This window comes from Nothobranchius furzeri, chromosome 15 (assembly GCF_043380555.1).
Source record: "Nothobranchius furzeri strain GRZ-AD chromosome 15, NfurGRZ-RIMD1, whole genome shotgun sequence".
NCBI lineage: Eukaryota > Metazoa > Chordata > Actinopteri > Cyprinodontiformes > Nothobranchiidae > Nothobranchius > Nothobranchius furzeri.
In genome coordinates, this window is record NC_091755.1 from 39,057,705 (window position 1) to 39,077,704 (window position 20,000).

The window sequence follows — 20,000 nt, forward strand, 5'->3', positions numbered from 1 at the left end:
AACCCAGCATAGAGGGAGTTACAATAGTCAAGCCTAGAGATCACAAACACATGGAGTACACGCTCCAAGTGAATTCTGGAAATAATAGGCTTGAGTTTAGTAAGGCGACGTAGCTAAAAAAAGCAAGACCGAACTACTGAGTTGACATGAGAGTCCAATCTAAGAGCAGAATCAAGTCTCACCCCCAGGATAGTGACAACTGGCTTCTGGAGGGATGAAAAAGTGCACAGATCAACAGTAGAACCTAAATGTGAGCTGCGACTTGGGTGAAACATGATAAATTCCATTTTACATTCATATAGCGTACAGGAAATTAGCTCCAAGCCATGTCTTTACCTCATTTACACAGGTCTCAAGGTTTAAAAAAGAAGCTCTGTTCCCCAGAGACAGTGGAGAATAGATCTGGCAGTCATCAGCGTATAAGTGGAACTTAATGCCATGTCTGCGGAAAATGGACCCCAACGGCAACAAATACATTGCTAAAAGCAGTGGTCTGAGAATTGAGCCCTGCGGAACCCCCAGCACAGAGCCTCCCAAGAAGAGAGAGCTTCCCTCAATCTCACACAGAACCTCCTATCATATAGGTTTCTGAATTTCAGGAAAGAACCGCCCTCTCCACTTTATCCTCATGCACACTCTGTGTGTTACGATCTACTCCTACCTCCCTCTGACTCCTGCCCCTGATTAGTTTTTATTGGTCTCACCTGCCCCTTGTTAACCTGCCCATGTGTTTCTGATTGTTTCCCTGTGTATTTATACCTCCCGTCTTGTATGTGTCATGGTCGGATCATTGTTGTGTTGTGTCTTGTTGTTTCCTGCCGTATCCTGCCATTAAATCCATTTTTATGTTATCCGTTATTCCTGCCTCCTGGTCAGCTCCACCACACATGGTCCGCCGCCACCCACACCACATCATGGCACTGTGCAGGTAACTGCCAGCCTTGCAGCTCTTCTAGCAGTAATCTGAAATGAGTTACTCCAGATAGCATGCCAAACTTACGCTTACTTGTCGAGCAAAAAACCAGCCACATAGGTGCCCAACCTGAGAACGGCGAGGAATGAAGGCATAGCGCTCTACACATAAACAGAATGCACATGCGCAGTAAGTGAAAACTAGCCTACCTCAGGAACGATCGTGTAAAACGACGGCCTTGTGTGAAAGCTTCACCAGATGTATTTACAGTTATGCGGACCAATAGTTCCGATGATCCACCCGGAAGAAAACGACCCTCCGTTATACCTTTAAGTAGCTTTTACGTCTAGTTGTAAACATCTCTATTCTCTGCTTTTCTGAACATTCAGGTGTAGCTCTAGACAAAGAAATTCAGATCAGCTCCACAAACAGCACTGAAAACAACAAAGGACGAAATTAGTGTTGCTACTAATGCATCATGGGAGAATGCAACAGTCAAGTTTTAGGTGAATCTAAACTCAGTCTGATTTACACTCTAACAATTCAATTTACTTATGCAGCGCCAAATTAGTTAAAGTGAAATTAGGTGATAATGGGTTTGTTTGTTTGTTTATTTGTTTTTAGTTTTAGCAAAACTTCTCGTAAACCGCAGGATGGATTTTAACAAGACCTCCAGAAAGTGATGAATGGATCTTTGTCTACAACTGAAGTCAACTCAGTTCAATATGTCCTTCCCATCTAATGACAATGGAACGCGTACCTGGATATAACTTGATTAACTTAGCTAATTCTAACCTGAAACTGGATCTAGAAGCAGCTGAGCGTCATTTACGATACAGGGTTTAACTTTGGTTTTATTCTATGAGGAATTATTTTCTAGTATTGTTTAATTTCTGGATAATTTCAACACGCCAAAGCTGTTAGGCAGTGGTGCTGAAGTGATCAGTTCTTGGGGGATTGGAAGGGCAAAAGTCAGCGCCTACATGCATAACATGCACTGTGCATGGGGCCCCTCAATCCAAGGGGGCCCCATTTTGCACAAGGGGATGCATTTTCTGCAAATGATCTTTACCGCCGTGAAGCGTTCAAAGAGCACCAAGTCAGCCCAAGGGAGGAGAGAAAAGAGACAAGTTTTCTGACACAGTGCGCGTTGCTACAATGATTGACAACCCCCAGCATCTGAAAAACCAGCTTATGCACATCAACACTAAAGCCAAAGTTAATGTCTCCACCCAGAAGAAGAGCAGCTGATCAACAAACAAACTGAAGTAAACGGCATTTAAGAGAGCACACATCTTACGGATCTTACCAAAATGAAATGCTTCTTGTCCATGTGCAGAGACCGATCTTACCCATGATGTCTTGCTCTGTGATGGCGAACCCACTGTCTGTCGCAGAGTCCTGGTAGGAATCATTCAGCATGCCAGAGGTGGTTTCTCTATGGGACCCCTGGCTGTCGACACCCATCTTTCCCTGCTCCTCTTCCTGAGAGTGGTAAAACACCGAGCTGGCTGACTCAACGGAGCGCATCATGCTGTATCGCCTCCTCTTGTCCTGTCAAGAGTTAGAGGGTGACTCATCCTAACGTTGAGGTGGATTTTTATTAGTCCTTCCTGGAAACATTCAGTTTCAACTTTCAGAATTAAAAAAAATTCCGATCACAGATAAAGGTACTTCAAAATTACAATCAGAACCCAAAGTGCAGAATATGGTGTAAACTTCCTGACTTTAAGGCAGTTTTAATATTCGTCCTCTGTTCAGTGTCATCCCATTCTCATCCACTTTTCAGTTAAATGTTCAAATGATGATAGCTCATGTCCTTTAAGAAACAGAAAGAAAAGAGCCATTAGTGGCCTTGAAATTGTCCTCATAGATGATTTATTTAGAAAATGTCTTTAGTTTATCAAAAAACTTTGTAAAAACAGTCAAATCTGTGAACTGGAATCAGAAAAGGGTAGAAAGCCTTCTCCAGGTCAGGGATGAGTTTAAGGGTGACGGGGTCTTGTTCTTGAGCGTGGAAAAGATGGAGCACGAGATTGGTGCTGCATCTGCAGTGATGTGGGTGTTGTACCGGTTGATCCGCGCTGCTACCCTCATCTATGGTCACGAGCTTTGGGCAGTCACCAAAAGAATGAGATCCCAGATACAAGCGAACAAGGTCAGTTTTCTCCGCAGGGTGGCTGGGCTCTCCATTAGAGATAGGGTGAGAAGCTCGGTCATCCAGGAGGGGCTTGGAGTAGATCTGCCACCCCTCCACATCGAGGGGAGCCAGTTGAGGTGGCTCGAAATTTCGTTAGGATGCCTCTTGCACGCCTCCCTGTTGAAGTTTTCTGGGTACGTCCAACCAGGAGAAGACCTGAAGGAAGACCCAGGACATGTTGGAGGAACTATGTCTCTCGGCTGGACAGGGAACCCCTTGGGATTCCCCCTGGAGGAGCTGGCCCAAGTGGCTGGGGCGAGGGAATTCTGGGTGTCTCGGCTTAGGTTGCTGCCCCTATGACCCGACCCCGTATAAGCAGATGAAAATGAATGAATGGATGGATGGATGGATGGATGGATGGATCGATGGATCGATCGATGGATCGATCGATGGATCGATCGATGGATGGATGGATCCATCGATGGATCCAGCGATTGATCTGTAAACTGAATATTTACCAGCCAGTAAATTCAAGTTATTTTTTTAATACAAAATCATTTCTAATGAAATTTAAAAAGCTTATTGCAATTTCTGATCTATTTATCACTTCTTTAAACCATGTATCATCATCATTTCAATAATATACCTTCATAATATTTCATTCTTGTCCAGCTCATCAATTATTGTTCTTGACAACCGCATTTCGTCACTTTCCTACACCATGTTGTGTTTGCACCTTGGACAATACCGTTGATCATTTAGGCAATACAATATGGGTAGCCAATATGATCACTCTATCTTCATCAATGGTTCCTTTTCAATAGGTGTCTTACTGATTTGGGGTTGTCGTGGTAACGGGTGGTGTCACACACCACGCTGTAGCCAATGAGGCTGTCCCCTGGGAAAAGGAAGGTGTTGCCAACTGGAGACAGCAGCACCTCTTTGGTTTCTGGGAAGAGCCACTCGATGGAAATGTCACTGAGAACCGGAGACATGGTCTTCTTTAGCGACCTTATCATCTGTCGAGTAAAAGTAGAAAACCACAGGTTCTCTGTAACCACTTGTAAAGGGAATGGTGTCTTTTAGACATGATTTCCTGATTGGTTTCGGTAGCAGTCTGTTTTCAAATAGCTCTGTAATAGCTCTCCAGCAACCCTCAGAATAACTGGCTGTCATTATGAGCGACACTCAAGTACCTTGGGCTGCAGCCTCTCTCCGTCCGCCAGAAACTCTGCTGTTCCTTTGGAAACTGTCGCCAGGCCCTGCACCAGCCTCTTGCATGCATTCTGGCCTATGCCGAACGTAAAACATCTGCCAGACATTAAACACAGCAGCTTTACGGACAGATCGACAGACTTATGAGCAAGGTAACAGATGTCTCCAATGAATGTGCACACATTTCGCAGAGAAATTAGAAGATGCTGCGTACGGCTTGGGAATGTTTTCAGAAAGACTTCAGCGGACAAGGGCGTCAGTTTGTTTTCAGAATTGCTGGGGACAATAACCATACACTTGAGTGGGGTTTAAAAATTGCTGGGGACAATAAAGTCAGGCTTTTTTGAAAGTGGGGGGGACACAGCTGCCAATCACACATTTTGCCGGGGACATGTCCCCGGCATCCCCGGTTAAAATGACGCCTATGCCAGCGGATGATGCTGGAGCCACGAATTCTGATTTTCAAGGGGAAATGAGGTGGTTAATTATATCTCACCACTCATCTTTTTGCATTTTTAATGATGTAAAAAATGTGAGCAGATCAGAGGGAAATGTCACCTTCTGTGGCGTTAAAATCCTATCACAAGCTTCCTAAAGGGCGATTGGTCCTTCTTCAATGTAGTCTCTAACTGGCTCCGCTGATTTGTAAGCATAGTGTGATAATGACCCAGGAAGTGCTGATGATTTGGCCAACCTCTCTGCACCTAATGCAATTATCAGAGGGCAGTCATCCATTAAAAGGGGGAAGACAAAACTCAATTATCTCCGTTGCGACTCCAGACTGGAGATTTCACAGCGTGAGGCTTAGATCCAAGCAGAAAAACAAAGTTATTTCCCAGAATGCTGCTATGCCTCCAGCGCTCCCTGTGAGCTGACAGCTGGCGTTCACATGCTGCTTTCCTTATATCCTTGAAACAGCTTTGTTGGTGCTTGTTTAGCTATCTGGAATGGCTGCACAAATGTTGCCTCAGTGACATGTTTGTTATATTTACGACAGGCACAACAAGCTGCGTGTTCCCGCATTTCATTCTGAGCAGAATACAAATCCACATCCAGGTGTTTTAACTCACCCGATGAGCAGGTGAAGCAGCGATTCATGTTGTGAATGGACCATTTCTTTGTCTAGTTGGGGGATTTAGTAGATCAATGAGGTCACACTTTTAATCAAGATTTCTAAAGCCCCTAAACGTAAAATATGGATCACATTTAGCATCAAGTGGGTCGACGTATTTAGAGGAGCTTTGAAAGCAAAAGCTGTTATTATCGCCCGTAGCCCTAACAGTGTACCTGATTGATCCAGCTCTTATGAGAGTGTGTGTGCTGACAGTGATGCTTGCCTGACATAGCGTGCATGGCTTCGGACCAGCTCGATAACTTTGCCTGTGTTGCTGACGGCGCCGTCCGTCAGGAGAAACAGCAGTCTGGGGTGTCCGCTGATCATCGGCTGCCTGAGAATCCAGGTGAGCGGTGCCAAGATGTTGGTGCCCCCCATGTCTGCTCTGATTCTCCTGATGTAATCACAAGCTTGGGCCACAGCCTCCTGGAGCACAGGGATCAGCAGTCAGGTTTGTAGCAGAATGGATAATATTTCAATACCAAACTTAAAAAAATCCATATTAAGTCATGAAAATGTTTGCATGTTTGAAAAATTTGCTTCATTTTCATTTCATTTAATACATTTAAATATCAACTTTACTCATATATTTTATACATTTGCAGTGGTCTCTAGTAAGAATGAATGCCTTTGTGAGGGACCGAGTAGTGAAGCATGAGGAGTCACAGGAATAGTTTAAAAAATAGGGTTTTTATTTTTTATCTTTTTGATTATTAACCCCAAAAAACTTCATTTAATAAAGATAAATGCTGAGCTCATAAAAGAGGTCAAGATAACAGAACTAAACTCAGGCAGAAATGTGAGCAAAGCAACTGGCTGCACAAACAAACATAACTGACCTCAAGAACTGACACACAGAGGTATATGTAACGGCTGATCAAACCAATAGAAACAATAGGGGTAACTTAAACAATACAAAACTCACAATAAACACAATCATAGTGCAGTCCAGCTGTTTGATAAGCAAAACATCAAAGAAGAAACTGATATTTACTTTATTTAAATACAACCTAATCAACAGAACAAAAGCCAATTTTACTCAAACATACAGTACTTTTCCCCTCTCCAGCAGGAACTGGTGGTGCAGTCCAATTAGCTTGCAGATATTTAACTACTTGGAGCCCAGGCCACTGTCTTTGTTTGGCCAGGGATCACAGCAGACTTGTTTAAGTGTGGCCTGATGTCACTTGTTTATGTTGCAATTCAACATCTGGACTCAAATCCAGCTAATGTACTTCATGTAAAATCAGATGCAAATTAAAATCAGCTTAAAGAGCAAGGAAACGCTTCAGATTAGTGAAATTAGTCCATCAATGTGTAAAATTCCAGATTATTCTGAGTCGGGTCTTGTGGTTTCACTACTGACTTCCCAACGGTGGCAGAAGAGTTGAATATCCGCTCATTAACAGGAGGATTGCAGCCAGGTTTGCTTCCTGGTCAGTCTGTCACAGTCTTTGTGTCCTTGGGCGAGACACCTCACCCTCCCTGCCTGCTGGTGGTGGTCGGAGGGACCGGTGGCACCTGTGTACGGCAGACTCTCCTCTGTCAGTGTGCCCCAGGGCAGCTATGGCTACAATGTAGCTCATCATCACCAGTGTGAATGTGTGTGTGAATGGATGAATGACTGGTTAGTTGCAAAGCACCGTGGGGGGTTGTTAATGAGTTATTTGAAAATTACAAGAAGGGGCAAATCAAAGATTGTGACAAAAATGGAAACGTACCAAGTTAAACATGATAAAGGTTGTTTATTTTTACCCCTAATGGTCTGATAATATTAGTCTTTGTATGGTGTTACTATGACAACCAGTACTACAGTGATAAATATCAAAGTTATTTTTGAAAAACACATTCATAAATCTCTCATGATCAAACTTTTTTACAAATAAAATGCAACTAACCAGTCATTCATCCCTAACCCTAACCCTAGAACCATTACCCTTTGATGCATTAATTATGAAATCTTCAACCATGTTTTTTTTTTTTTACAATTTTTACCATTCATTTTTAGGTGTGAAAGAAACTAATTTCAACAAATATCTCTTGTAACATTTCATTCACAAATACTTTATTACACGCCCACCTCAGTGGACAGCGTGCAATCTGAACATGAAATATGTTGGCTTGACTTACTGAGGTCCAAATGGAAGGGCTCAAATGCAATAGTCTTCAACAGCTGTGCTTAATAGCAAAAATAAATAAATAACAATTTTGAGTACCTGTCCACTTTAGTGACCATTCTGCATCAAATGGTTGGGAAGGAGCTAAATAAATACAGGCCATTTACCATCAAGAGGGCGGGACTTAAAATGTGTACTGTAGGCAGTCAATAGGGGATGCAATTCTTGTGACTTCAACTCCTTTATTACATCATTGTGTGTCAAGAGTTAAGCCTGATTTATGCTTCTCCGTTTGCGTCAGTGCGGAGACACGCAACACCATTATCCGTCCTTGCGTAGGGCTCCGGCAGGCACGCAAGTACGTACGGAGTCGAGCCCACTTTCTTAAACATCCGTTGAACGAGATGGATCATGCAAGCTTGTGATTGGTCAGGATGCCGCTGTTGTTTACAGCGCCGCCATTGCAAAGAGAGCTGAGGATAACTAGCGGCAGACACGGAGAAGTTTGAAGAATACCTCGCGAAAAAACTAAAAATATGAACGTTTAATTCTCCCGTGACTGGAGGAGTGAAAAGATGCGCAGCAAACGTTTTATTTGTGGACGGAAATGACAGGAAATGTGGGTTTAGAGGTGGGGAGCGCATGAAGAGGTGGGAGAATGAGAGACAAATATGTCCGTGTTAAAAGTTTCTTATATACACAAAAAAACACAATATAAACACACTATCTTGGACCAATACATGACAGGATACCACAGAACAGCGCTACGCCCTCTGTTGTCCTGCCGGGGAATTGCTTTGAAACACTCTCCAGGAGACGGAGAAGTATGAGAGCAAAACGCTTCCGTCAATCCGTGCGTGTCTGTCCCTTGCGGAGCTGACGAAGAAGCATAAACCAGGCTTTAAGCCTGATTCATACTTCTCCGTCTGCGTCGGGACAGACGCATGCAACGCCATTATCTGTCCTTGCGAGGGCTCTCCAGCAGGCTCGCAAGGACGGACAGAGTCGAGCTCTCTTTTCTAAACATCCATCTGTCGAGACCGAGAATGCAAGCTAGTGATTGGTCAGGACGCCGCTGTTGCACCATCAAAAACAAAAATACCGTAGAGCCGAGGATATCTAGCAGCAGACATGGAGCAGCTTCAAGAGTACCTTGCAGAAAAACTCTAAAAATATGAATGTTTTATTCCCCCGTGACTGGAGGAGTGAAAAGATACGCAGCAAACATTTTAGTCGTGGACGGAAATGACGAGAAACGTGGGTTTAGATATGGCGAGCACATGAAGAGGTGGAGGAGAACGAGGGACAAATTTAGTCGTGTTAAAAAGTCTCTTAAATACAAAAATCCCCACAAAATATCAAAACTATCTTGGAATGGATACATGACAGGATACAGGATACCACAGCACGGCGCTACGCCCTCTGTTGTCCTGGCGGGGAATTGCTTTGCAGCACTCCCCAGGAGACGGAGAAGTCTGAGGGCAAAACGTCTCCCTCGTGGAGCTGACGGAGAAGTATAAATTAGGCTTTAGGGTGAGTTGCTTAGGGAAGGTGGGGCATAGGAAGGCCACTAATGCCAAAACCAGCACTAGACATCAATTATCCTCAATGTAGAATTTTCCTTTTACCGTTCTTATGGGAGGCATAAAGGAGCTTTACCTCCTCGTAGTTCTGACTGCTTGTGAAGAGAGATTTGAACGTGGACCCAAAGCCAACAATGTTGAAAAGGCAGCCAGGCACCAGGCTCTTGAGAATGACCACCATGGCATCCTGAAGAAGAAAAAAAGACGACAGCAGGTTTAGCTCCAGAGCAACAACTATCATTACTAACCTGGATATTTCGCTGTGGGAGAAGAGAGTGGCAGTACACACGATCAGTTTCACCAATCACTGCCTCTTCAGCTACACAGGGGCCGCTGCCTAAATCACACCACTCATCTCCACTTCCACTCAGGTGAGCAGCACCAGGACTGCATCAACCCGGCTATTTAGAATACAGTCTCTGTTCAGGTGTATTAGAAAACATAAAAAATCTAGTCCAGGAGGAATACTCTGATTTTATTGCAAGATTTCTTGCAAAACCTGAGGTAAATAGTCATTATAGCCCTCTCACGCTCAGCCTGGCCTTAAGCCCACATGCTGTGGTAAGAAACACTTCCAATAAAGAGCTGGAGTGTGGCTGTCAGAACAACACCGGCTGGTATTATTTTCAAGAATCGTGTACAGGCAACCAAAAAACATATGAAACCTCTGAAATCCTTCAGTCTACGCTCTAGGTATTGATTAAAGTTCACGTGAAACCTCAAAGACCATCCAAAACCTAGCAACCGAAAGAGGTTTGGTGAATTGTAAATAATTCATCTGATCAATATCGTGTGCACTTGTCTTTCGCTGACCAATTCGACCAGATCCACAAAGCAGACTGTGGCTTTCAGCCCAAACAGCTATTCTAAGGTATCAAATGGCACATGGTCTTTTATCCATTAGCCATGGCACTCATTAGAGGAAATACAGAATTTCTGATGCTCCTGAGGTTAGGGTTGGGCTTGAACAACAACCAACCACGGTGGTACAAATATCGTCTGTTTTTATCATGATTTTGAAACTACATTGCTTTAAAGAAAGTAGTATCCCCTCACAGATCTGAAGAGAAACAGTAGAAGACGTCTGTAATAACGTTTTTCAGATCAGTGGCAAGAGTCTGAGATAAAGGTACCTTCACACGATGGATATTGACTCCGCTCATGCTGCCACTTCGGTCAATGAGGAAGATGAATTCCCCGTGAATTTTTCTCAGGTCTGAGCAGACGGATTTGAGATCGGGACAAAAGTTCAACATGACCACAGGGTTGTGGAGGATGTCCTTATGCAGCCGTCTGTGGATAATCTCTACCTGTAATCACATTTCCCTCCATAAGATCATTAATGCAGCCACGGGCAACACATTACAGTAAGGGTCCCTTCATTCAGCAGTAGCTCAACAGGTTGAGCGGGTTGTCCAGTAATCGGAAGGTTGCAGGTTCGATCTCGGCTCCGAACAGTGAATGCTGCTGTTGTGTCCTTGGGCAAGACACTTAGCTCACCTTGCCTGCTGGTGGTGGTCGGAGGGACCGGTGGTGCCTGTGCTCGGCAGCCTCGCCTCTGTCAGTGCGCCCCAGGGCAGCTGTGGCTCCATCGTAGCTCATCCCCATCAGTGTGTGTGTGTGTGTGTGTGTGTGTGTGTGTGTGTGTGTGTGTGTGTGTGTGTGTGTGTGTGTGTGTGTGTGTGTGTGTGTGTGTGTGTGTGTGTGTGTGAATGGATGAATGATACACTGTAGTGCAAAGCGCTTTGGAGTCCTTAGTCTTAAAGGCGCTATACAAGTGCGGGTCATTTATCATTTATCATTAACATTACTTAGTGCTTATTAAGCATTAATAAACAAAGGATATCTTTATTAATGTTACTTGGTGCATTATTAAGCTTCAAAATTTTTGTTATAAATGACCTGATTTTAGACAACAATCTTCAATGTTTAATTTTAACTGAAACATGGTTGAGTTCAGATGCTCCTGTTGTTCTTACAGAGGCCTCCCCACCAAACTTCTATTTTATTTGTTCAATTAGGAATGGAAAAAAGGGAGGCGGAACTGCTTTTATATCTTCTTCTTTACTTGCTGCAAAATCTGTTTTATTTGACAATTTTACCACTTTTGAGTACAATGCAGCTGTTTTTAGTATGCCTCAGATTTTATGTGTCACCGTTTATAGGCAGACTGGACTTTTTATTCAAGAATTTATTTATTCAAGTTTTTATCTATTTTACTCAACTCCTTTGATAGGATTATTTTAGCGGGTGATTTTAATCTACACATGGATAACCTTTTAGATCCTCTAGCCTTGGATTTTTTAAACATCTTAAATTTTACGGAGTTTACTCAACATGTCATGCAGCCAACTCACAACAAAGGACACACCCTGGACTTGATCATCACGTATGGCCTGTCCACCGGTGTGTGCTCTGTTGTAGACCTAGCTGAGTCTGACCATTATTGTGTGTTTTTTTAACATCACCAGTTTTACTCAGCGGGAAACCTCTGTCAGAACTGTAATGAAACGCCATCTAACCCCTGAAGTGGCTGCTGGTTTTATGGAAGTTTGTAGAAAGATCCCTCCTAATAATTTATCAGCCTCCTGTGATTTTATCGTCGATGATTTTAACAGCGGACTTAAAGCTGCTCTTGACTTGCTTTCTCCATTCAAAATCCAAAAACTGCAGTCAAAACTTACAACACCGTGGAGAAATGAAAACCTAAAACAGCTGAAGAGAAATTGCAGGGTGGCAGAGAGGAGATGGAGGAAAAATAAAAACACAATTAATGAGCAGATATACACAGAACTACTGAAATCCTATAATAAAGCAGTTCGAAATTCCAGAAATGATTATTTTTCCAAAATATTCTCAGAACACAAAAATAATCATTAAATTCTCTTTGCTTTGGTAATATTTTAATCCCAACTCTAACTTTCTTCAGAAAATCCCCTCAGATGCTCTCTGTGAGGAGTATGCAGCCCACTTCAGAGGGAAGGTAGACACCATCAGATGTAATATTTTATCCTCCAAAAGCAGTATGGTTGGTGATAAATTTGAGAGTGTGTGTCTACCTGAGGAAACACTGGACAGTTTTGTTCTCGTCGGAGCTGAGAGTCTTGATAAAGTTTTCTCCTCAGTGAGGCCCACCACTTGTGTCTTGGACCCTGTTCCCACTAGATATTTTAAACAATTCTATGATTCTTTTAGAGATGAGATTTTAACCCTGATGAATTGCTCCCTTCAGACGGGGGTCTTTCCTGCCGCCTTTAAAGGGGCGGTGGTGAGACCCCTGTTGAAGAAGAGCAATTTAGATTTTAACGATTTAAACAACTTAACAAAGCAAAATTCTAGAAAAACTTGTTTTTATTCAACTTAGTGAGTTTGTCAATACTCATAATGTCCAAGAGAAATTTCAGTCTGGTTTTAGGGTGAACCACAGCACGGAGATGGCTCTTCTGAAGATCCTAAATGATTTTAGAGTAAGTTATGATGCCCGAAGGGTAACGGTGTTGGTTCAGCTGGATCTAAGCGCTGCCTTTGACACAGTAGGCCACACTATTCTTTTAACTCCCCTTCTTATCCGGCTCTCAGAGGGTACAGATGCTTTTGCTTCAGCTCCGTTCTTTCATAATCCAAATTGTGAGCGGCAGAAGCTTTTCTCGTTTGCGCATCACTTTTTTCACAGCAGTGGCCCAAAACTATCTCCTACTTCGTGGATTTTCTGCTTCCTGATCATGTGACGTGTGACATACGTGGATGAAGATCAGCTTTATAGTTCTCACGGTACGGGGGCTCGCTCCGACTTCGCCCAATAAAAAATTGCAATTGACGACTTTAGTCATCAATGGCAGCGAGCGGTTGGATTTAAAATGATGACTTTAATCGTCAGTGGCAGTAAATGTGTCAATGTTACTTAGTGCATTATTAAGCATTAATAAACAAAGGGTCCCTTTGTTAACATTACTATTGTTGTTAACTATTACGTGTCCTCAAGGTTAGGACAAAGGGCTCAGGGGGTCTGTTTAGTAATGCATTACCTAATATGGTTAAGCAATTGTTAATACTTTAGTTAATAGTTTATTAATGCTCAATAATGCAATAAGTAATGTCAATAAAGGGACCCTTATTGTAAGATGTTACCCAACCTTGTCTTGTTTTAAGGGACCTTTGTGAATACGGTAGACAATTTTAAAAAAGCACTAAACAGGTGAGGGATCAGGTCGACAAAGCACATCAATTATTGTAAGTGTGCTGAAAAAGTCCAGGCAGGATGTCGTTTGCTTTTTGAGTGTTTCCATAGAAACCAGTTTTAATGGTTCTCTCTCTCTCTCTCTCTCTCTCTCTCTCTCTCTCTCTCTCTCTCTCTCTCTCTCTCTCTCTCTCTCTCTCTCTCTCTCTCTCTCTCTCTCTCTCTCTCTCTCTCTCTCTCTCTCTCTCTCTCTCTCTCTCTCTCTCTCTCTCTCTCTCTCTCTCTCTCTCTCTCTCTCTCTCTCTCTCTCTCTCTCTCTCTCTCTCTCTCTCTCTCTCTCTCTCTCTCTCTCTCTCTCTCTCTCTCTCTCTCTCTCTCTCTCTCTCTCTCTCTCTCTCTCTCTCTCTCTCTCTCTCTCTCTCTCTCTCTCTCTCTCTCTCTCTCTCTGTGTGTGTGTGTGTGTGTGTGTGTGTGTGTGTGTGTGCTATTTTTCTGTTGTGTCATAATTTGAGTTTTCATTTTATGTGTTTTGCATCTTGAAGCCTCCTTACAATCAAGACTAGTGGTAAGAAAAGTGGACATTTCTGCCTTTTTCCAAATTGTACTGTATTTATAAACTACATCAAAGTCCCGTTAGTCATTATCACACACTGATGAAATTCATCTCTGCATTTGACCCAGCCTCATGGGGAGCGGTGAGCTGCAGCTGTGGCTGCGTTCGGGATCTATTAGGTGGTTAAAGCAGCAATCTGGAGTTTCCCCCTTTCAGGAACAATGTATGATTTTTATAAATCTATAAAACTGATAGTCTTATCCTACTGTGATATAACGTAGGCATCGCTTAACATTTTTGCTAAGCCCGCCCCGGTCCCTTAGAGCCCCATGCAATTAGAACTGAGCACAGCTCAGCAATAGCATTAGACGTCCGCTTACATAGATGTCAATCACACAGAGTGCACATTTGCAGACATAGACAGATGCAGAGTTACTGACATTTCTTATGGATCAGTCGGTTATATATATCTATCTATCTATATATATATATATATATATATATATATATATATATATATATATATATATATATATATATACAGGTGCTGGCCAGTAAATTAGAATATCATCAAAAGGTTGAAAATATTTCAGTAATTCCATTCAAAACGTGAAACTTGTACATTATATTCATGCAATGCACACAGACCAATGTATTTCCAATGTTCATTACATTTAAATTTGATATTCATAAGTGACAACTAATGAAAACTCCAAATTTGGTATCTCAAAAAATTAGAATATTCTGAAAAGGCTGAATATAGAAGACACCTGCTGCCACTCTAATCAGCTGATTTACTCAAAACACCTGCAAAGGCCTTTAAAAGGTCCCTCAGTCTTGTTTTGAAGGCACCACAATCATGGGGAAGACTTCTGACTTAACAGCTGTCCAAAAGACAATCATTGACACCTTGCACAAGGAGGGCAAGACACAAAAGGTGATTGCTAAAGAAGCTGGCTGTTCGCAGAGCTCTGTGTCCAAGCACATTAACAGACAGGCGAAGGGACGGAAAAAATGTGGTAGAAAAAAGTGTACAAGCTCTAGGGATAACCGCACCCTGCAGAGAATTGTGACGACAAACCCATTCAAAAATGTGGGGGAGATCCACAAAGAGTGGACTGCAGCTGGAGTCAGCGCTTCAAGAACCACCACGAGGAGACTCATGAAAGACATGGGATTCAGGTGTCGCATTCCGTGTGTCAAGCCACTCTTGAACATGAAACAGCGCAAGAAGCATCTCGCCTGGGCCAAGGACAAAAAGGACTGGACTGATGCTGAGTGGTCCAAAGTTATGTTTTCTGATGAAAGCAAGTTCTGCATTTCCTTTGGAAATCAAGGACCCAGAGTCTGGAGGAAGAGCGGAGAAGCACAGAATCCACGTTGCATGAGGTCCAGTGTAAAGTTTCCACCGTCAGTGATGGTGTGGGGTGCCATGTCATCTGCCGGTGTTGGCCCACTCTGTTTCCTGAGGTCCAGGGTCAATGCAGCCGTCTACCAGGAAGTTTTAGAGCACTTCATGCTTCCTGCTGCTGACCAACTTTATGGGGATGCAGTCTTCACCTTTCAACAGGACTTGGCACCTGCACACAGTGCCAAAACCACCAGCACCTGGTTCAAGGACCATGGTATCCCTGTCCTTGATTGGCCAGCAAACTCGCCTGACCTTAACCCCATAGAAAATCTATGGGGTATTGTGAAGCGGAGGATGCAATACGCTAGACCCAACAATGCAGAGGAGCTGAAGACGACTATCAGAGCAACCTGGGCTCTCATAACACCTGAGCAGTGCCACAGACTGATCGAGTCCATGCCACGCCGCATTACTGCAGTTATTGAGGCAAAAGGAGCCCCGACTAAGTATTGAGTGCTATACATGCACATTCTTTTCATGTTCATTCTTTTCAGTTGGCCAACATTAGAGAAACAAACATTTTTTCATTGGCCTTTAGAATATTCTAATTTTCTGAGATACCAGATTTGATGTTTTCATTGGTTGTCACCTATAAATATCAAAATTAAACGTAATAAACATCGGAAATACATTGGTCTGTGTGCATTGCATGAATATAATGTACAAGTTTCACGTTTTGAATGGAATTACTGAAATATTTTCAACCTTTTGATGATATTCTAATTTACTGGCCAGCACCTGTATATATATATATATATAGATAGATAGATAGATAGATATAGATGTAGGGGTGCATGTTCACGAAGGAGAGGCGTTGCTTCCAGCCATTAACACCAAAGTAGGGATATAAATTTTTCTACCCTCTGAGAAAAACTGGATTTCTGCTTTAATTTGAGGACGTATTATGAACAGACTCCCAAGAATACTACAGGTAAACTAATGTTTTATTAAATAAAGCATGCAATGACGTCAAAGCATGCAATGACGTCAGCTTTATGCAGCTTATAGAAAGTGTTTGGGCTGCCCTTTCTGAAAAGAAAATGAGACTGTTATCCAGCACATGCAGCTGATGCACTCACTTTCCTCTGATTGCTGGAGTCCTTCTTGGTGGCTTTGATGAAATCAGTCCGACTGTGAAGATACTCGTCATACTCCTCCTGCGTCATGTCTCCATTCTCAACTAGCACGTGGGGCACATGGGGCTCTCAAAACAGAACAGAGCACAGTAATTTAGAGCAAGAATGTGCGTGTAGGTCTAAAAGCCTCGCGGGGTGATTTGCACTCACAAACACGTTCCTATATCCATGGTGGAAGGAAGGTACAATTAATTTGATCACAGTGAGGCACTCAGGAAGAAACAAATACAACATTTTCCTCCTATGTTCAGAACGTAAAGAGAAGGCCTTTAAACCAGTTTAATTTTCATCAAGAATGTTCTGAGTTCAGCTAGAAAGGACGTGAATTTTTCTCCCGTCATGATCAGAGTCAGAATCAGAAAAGGTTTATTGCCATTGTCAGTGAACAAACGATTCACAAACTAGGAACTTGCTTCGGTACTAGCGTGCTACATATAACATGAATAATATAATTAAAAATAGAATAAAGTAGAATAAAATATAATAAACTAGCATAAAACTTTGCTATAAAAAATGGCAGGTAATGGTAATATGGCCGATAACGTGACGTTATGTCAAGTACAGAAGACGAGCATGGTTGTGTGTTTATAAGCTGTTCACAAGTCTAACGGCAGATGGAAAGAAGCTGTTCTTTTGGCGAGAGGTTCTGGTCTGGATGGACCGTAACCTCCTGCCTGAGGGAAGCGGCTCAAAAAGTCTGTGACCCGGGTGAGAAGGGTCATCTGCTATCCGACCTGCACGCCCCCGAGTTCTGGAGACGTACAGGTCCTGGAGAGATGGAAGGCTGCAGCCAATCACCTTCTCATAATAAATGTGGTTTTACCTAAAATATCTATGCTTTAGACATAATAAAACAGGCCAGATGATTTCTGCTCACGAATGTCCTTATTGTCCAGACTTCCATCTGATCCAGAATGCTTCCAGATTTCTGACGAGAGTTAAGCGGAGAGATCTGATTTCAGCAGTTTCAGCATCACTTCACCGCCTGGCTGTAAGACCAGGATTAGATTTTACATCTAATTTATGAAGCTCTGAAAGAACAAGCCGCCCCTAAAAGATCTTCGTTACCAACAGAGCGCTTGGCTCTCAGGCAGCAGCTTCAGTTCCTAAAGTTTCTAAAAGGAGTTTTCAGTTCTCATGCTCCCCTCTGGTGAGAATCGACTTCCTGTTACAGATACCCCAGTAAAACGAGGCTTCGGACATCCCTCTTTGAATAATCTTAGAGTGAGCTAGACATATCATTGCTCATCCCTTTAGTTATGCTGCTGGAGGACCAAATTTCCTCTCTCTGCTGGCCCTACTCTCTACTCTCCATGTTTGTATGTACTGTGGTTCCGGTCATTCACTTTGCTGCCTCTGGCTGCTCCTGTCCTCCTGGTTTTGTCCCTTTTCTTGTCCCCTCAGACGCCAGCAGAATGGTGTCTCCGAGTCTGATTCTGCTTAAAGTTTCTTTCTGTTCAAAACTAGTTTTTGTTCCCACTGCCACCATTCATGCCACACTTGCTCAGAATGGGGACTTGAATATTGAATGTGATCTGTTTATCCGTTTATCATGGGTAAACCTTACTAAACTGGACCATTATTATTAATTGAATACAATTATTGTGAGAATGAACTGAATCGACTGCATTCACTTGACTTTGGATCTCATGAACTGCTTTTTGTTTCTGTATGAACATCTTTGAGTTTTGGATTTCATTTCAGTTGTGCCAGAACATGTTAAACTCTCTAAAGTTTCAATATATTTACCTACAACTGTACCATGTTCAGCGCTTTGGGCTTCCTGACAGGGTTGCGGAAGGCGCTTTATAAATAAAGCTTTGATTGGTTGATTGATTGGTTGATTGATTGATTGATTGATTGATTGATTGATTGATTGATTGATTGATTGATTGATTGATTGATTGATTGATAAAGCCCCTTCCACAACACATTCACGACACGGCTTGTCTCGACTGCTTCGCATGGTCGGGGTGGTTTTCCATTACAAATACGAAACAGCTCTAGTGGGTGGAGTCGTTATAGCAGGGCAACCCCCAGACTCCCAAAAGTAGCGCGACGGTCTGTTGGCAACACCTTTTCATTGAAAGTCGCTAGATCTAACTCCTATTGAACCTTAGCATGAAAACCCCTCATTGGACCACAGTGTTGGCTTTTGTGTTGACATCATTGTTCTTTAAAGAGCAAGTCACCCCTTACAAGAAGCGTACTTCACTCCCACTTCATGTTTGAAAAATGCAACAAATGTTGTTGCCTAGCAGACCGAGAGGGTGGAGCCACTAACAAATACACACACTCACGACATTGTGACATCATAATGTACCAGTTTACATCATAGCATGCCTCTTAGCCAATAGCGGTGGCAGATTTAAATTCAACTGCAGTGCAGAGTTTTTACCTGACGACAGCACAACACTGACAGTTTTAGGCAGAAAATTTAAATTTTAACTAAAATGCAAAAACATTGACTCCACGTGTCTGCAGCACGATTAGACACACATTTATATAGTTTATCAGAAAAAAATTGTTGATTTGTGGGTGACTTGCTCTTTAAATGCTCTAAATAATCCATGATTGTTCATATGACAATCATCTGAACTCACATTTCCATTGTGGCATGGTACACTTGGAACCAGGTTGGTTCTAAAATTAGGGGAGGAGCTGACGAAAGTGGAAAAACCGCATATAGCCGACATAAGTGAGGTGCTAAAGTGCCAAAAGTGGTGCCTAAATGAGGCTGCTGATAAAACCAGAGGGTTATTTTTTATGTCCAGTGTGTTCGGCCTCCTCCATCTCTCTGCTCTAACTGAGCATTCACATTGCGGCTGAATCTGCAGCCCCACTGCGAGTTGAATTGGTGCTCCTCTCAGGCCGCAGGTCTGCTTGTGAACAAGCTCACACTAAGAGGCCAATCGGCTCACTATGACCAGGTTTCACTCCTGCCACAGGGAGACAACCAGCCCACACAGTCTGCAGATCAAGACAGCTGTAAGGGATTGAGACGATCACCAGAAATGAATAAAAACCAAGAACAACAGAAAGAAAATCCTAGACGATGCAAAGCCACAATGTGCACTCACAAGCACACAAATAGTGGAATTCATCTTTCCTCTAAGCTGATTATAGGCCACGTAAGCTCATAACCGGTTTCAGAATATTTTACTTGGAAATGAATAAGCAGCTAACTGGGCTGAGCTGTACTGGACTGAAAAGTTGTGGACCTACCGCTGGGGTAGATGAGGATTTCCACAGGGCAGTCGTAGGTGTACTTGTCAGCTAGTGTGATGACAACGCTCGTGGCAGAGCGGGCGAGGGGGTCAGCATCAGCTCGGATGGCATGAGAAGGGCTCTCTACACCTAGACAGTGAAATATCCACAGCAGAAAGAATGAGGAGTAGCCCTATAAACACACCTGGTCTGTACCAGTTACCTGGAGAAGGATCTCAGTCACCCTGGGAAACTGCTTGTGGTAAGCAGTTTTCACTTTCAGCACTGGATCTGATAGTTTCACTCATACCCTCCAGATCAAAATGTCCTCACATGATCCCATCCCTACATCATGAATTTGAAAAACTGAAAAAACTGAACTTCTTCTAGTTGGCACTAACTCCACCCTCTCAACATCTGACAGCTTTTCTTTA

General features: G+C 42.9%; 1 protein-coding gene across 1 annotated transcript in view; it reads right to left on the reverse strand.

The window, feature by feature from the left end:
* Positions 1-20,000, reverse strand: part of vwa5b1 (von Willebrand factor A domain containing 5B1) — a 55,597-nt gene that overhangs the window by 24,628 nt on the left and 10,969 nt on the right. The window contains exons 6-13 of the mRNA XM_054745706.2: positions 19,585-19,716; positions 16,303-16,427; positions 10,216-10,392; positions 9,159-9,269; positions 5,606-5,808; positions 4,250-4,364; positions 3,887-4,072; positions 2,266-2,467 (exon numbers count right to left, since the gene is read on the reverse strand). Coding sequence (XP_054601681.1) covers positions 2,266-2,467; positions 3,887-4,072; positions 4,250-4,364; positions 5,606-5,808; positions 9,159-9,269; positions 10,216-10,392; positions 16,303-16,427; positions 19,585-19,716 — 1,251 coding nt within the window. The remainder of the gene's footprint in view (positions 1-2,265; positions 2,468-3,886; positions 4,073-4,249; positions 4,365-5,605; positions 5,809-9,158; positions 9,270-10,215; positions 10,393-16,302; positions 16,428-19,584; positions 19,717-20,000) is intronic.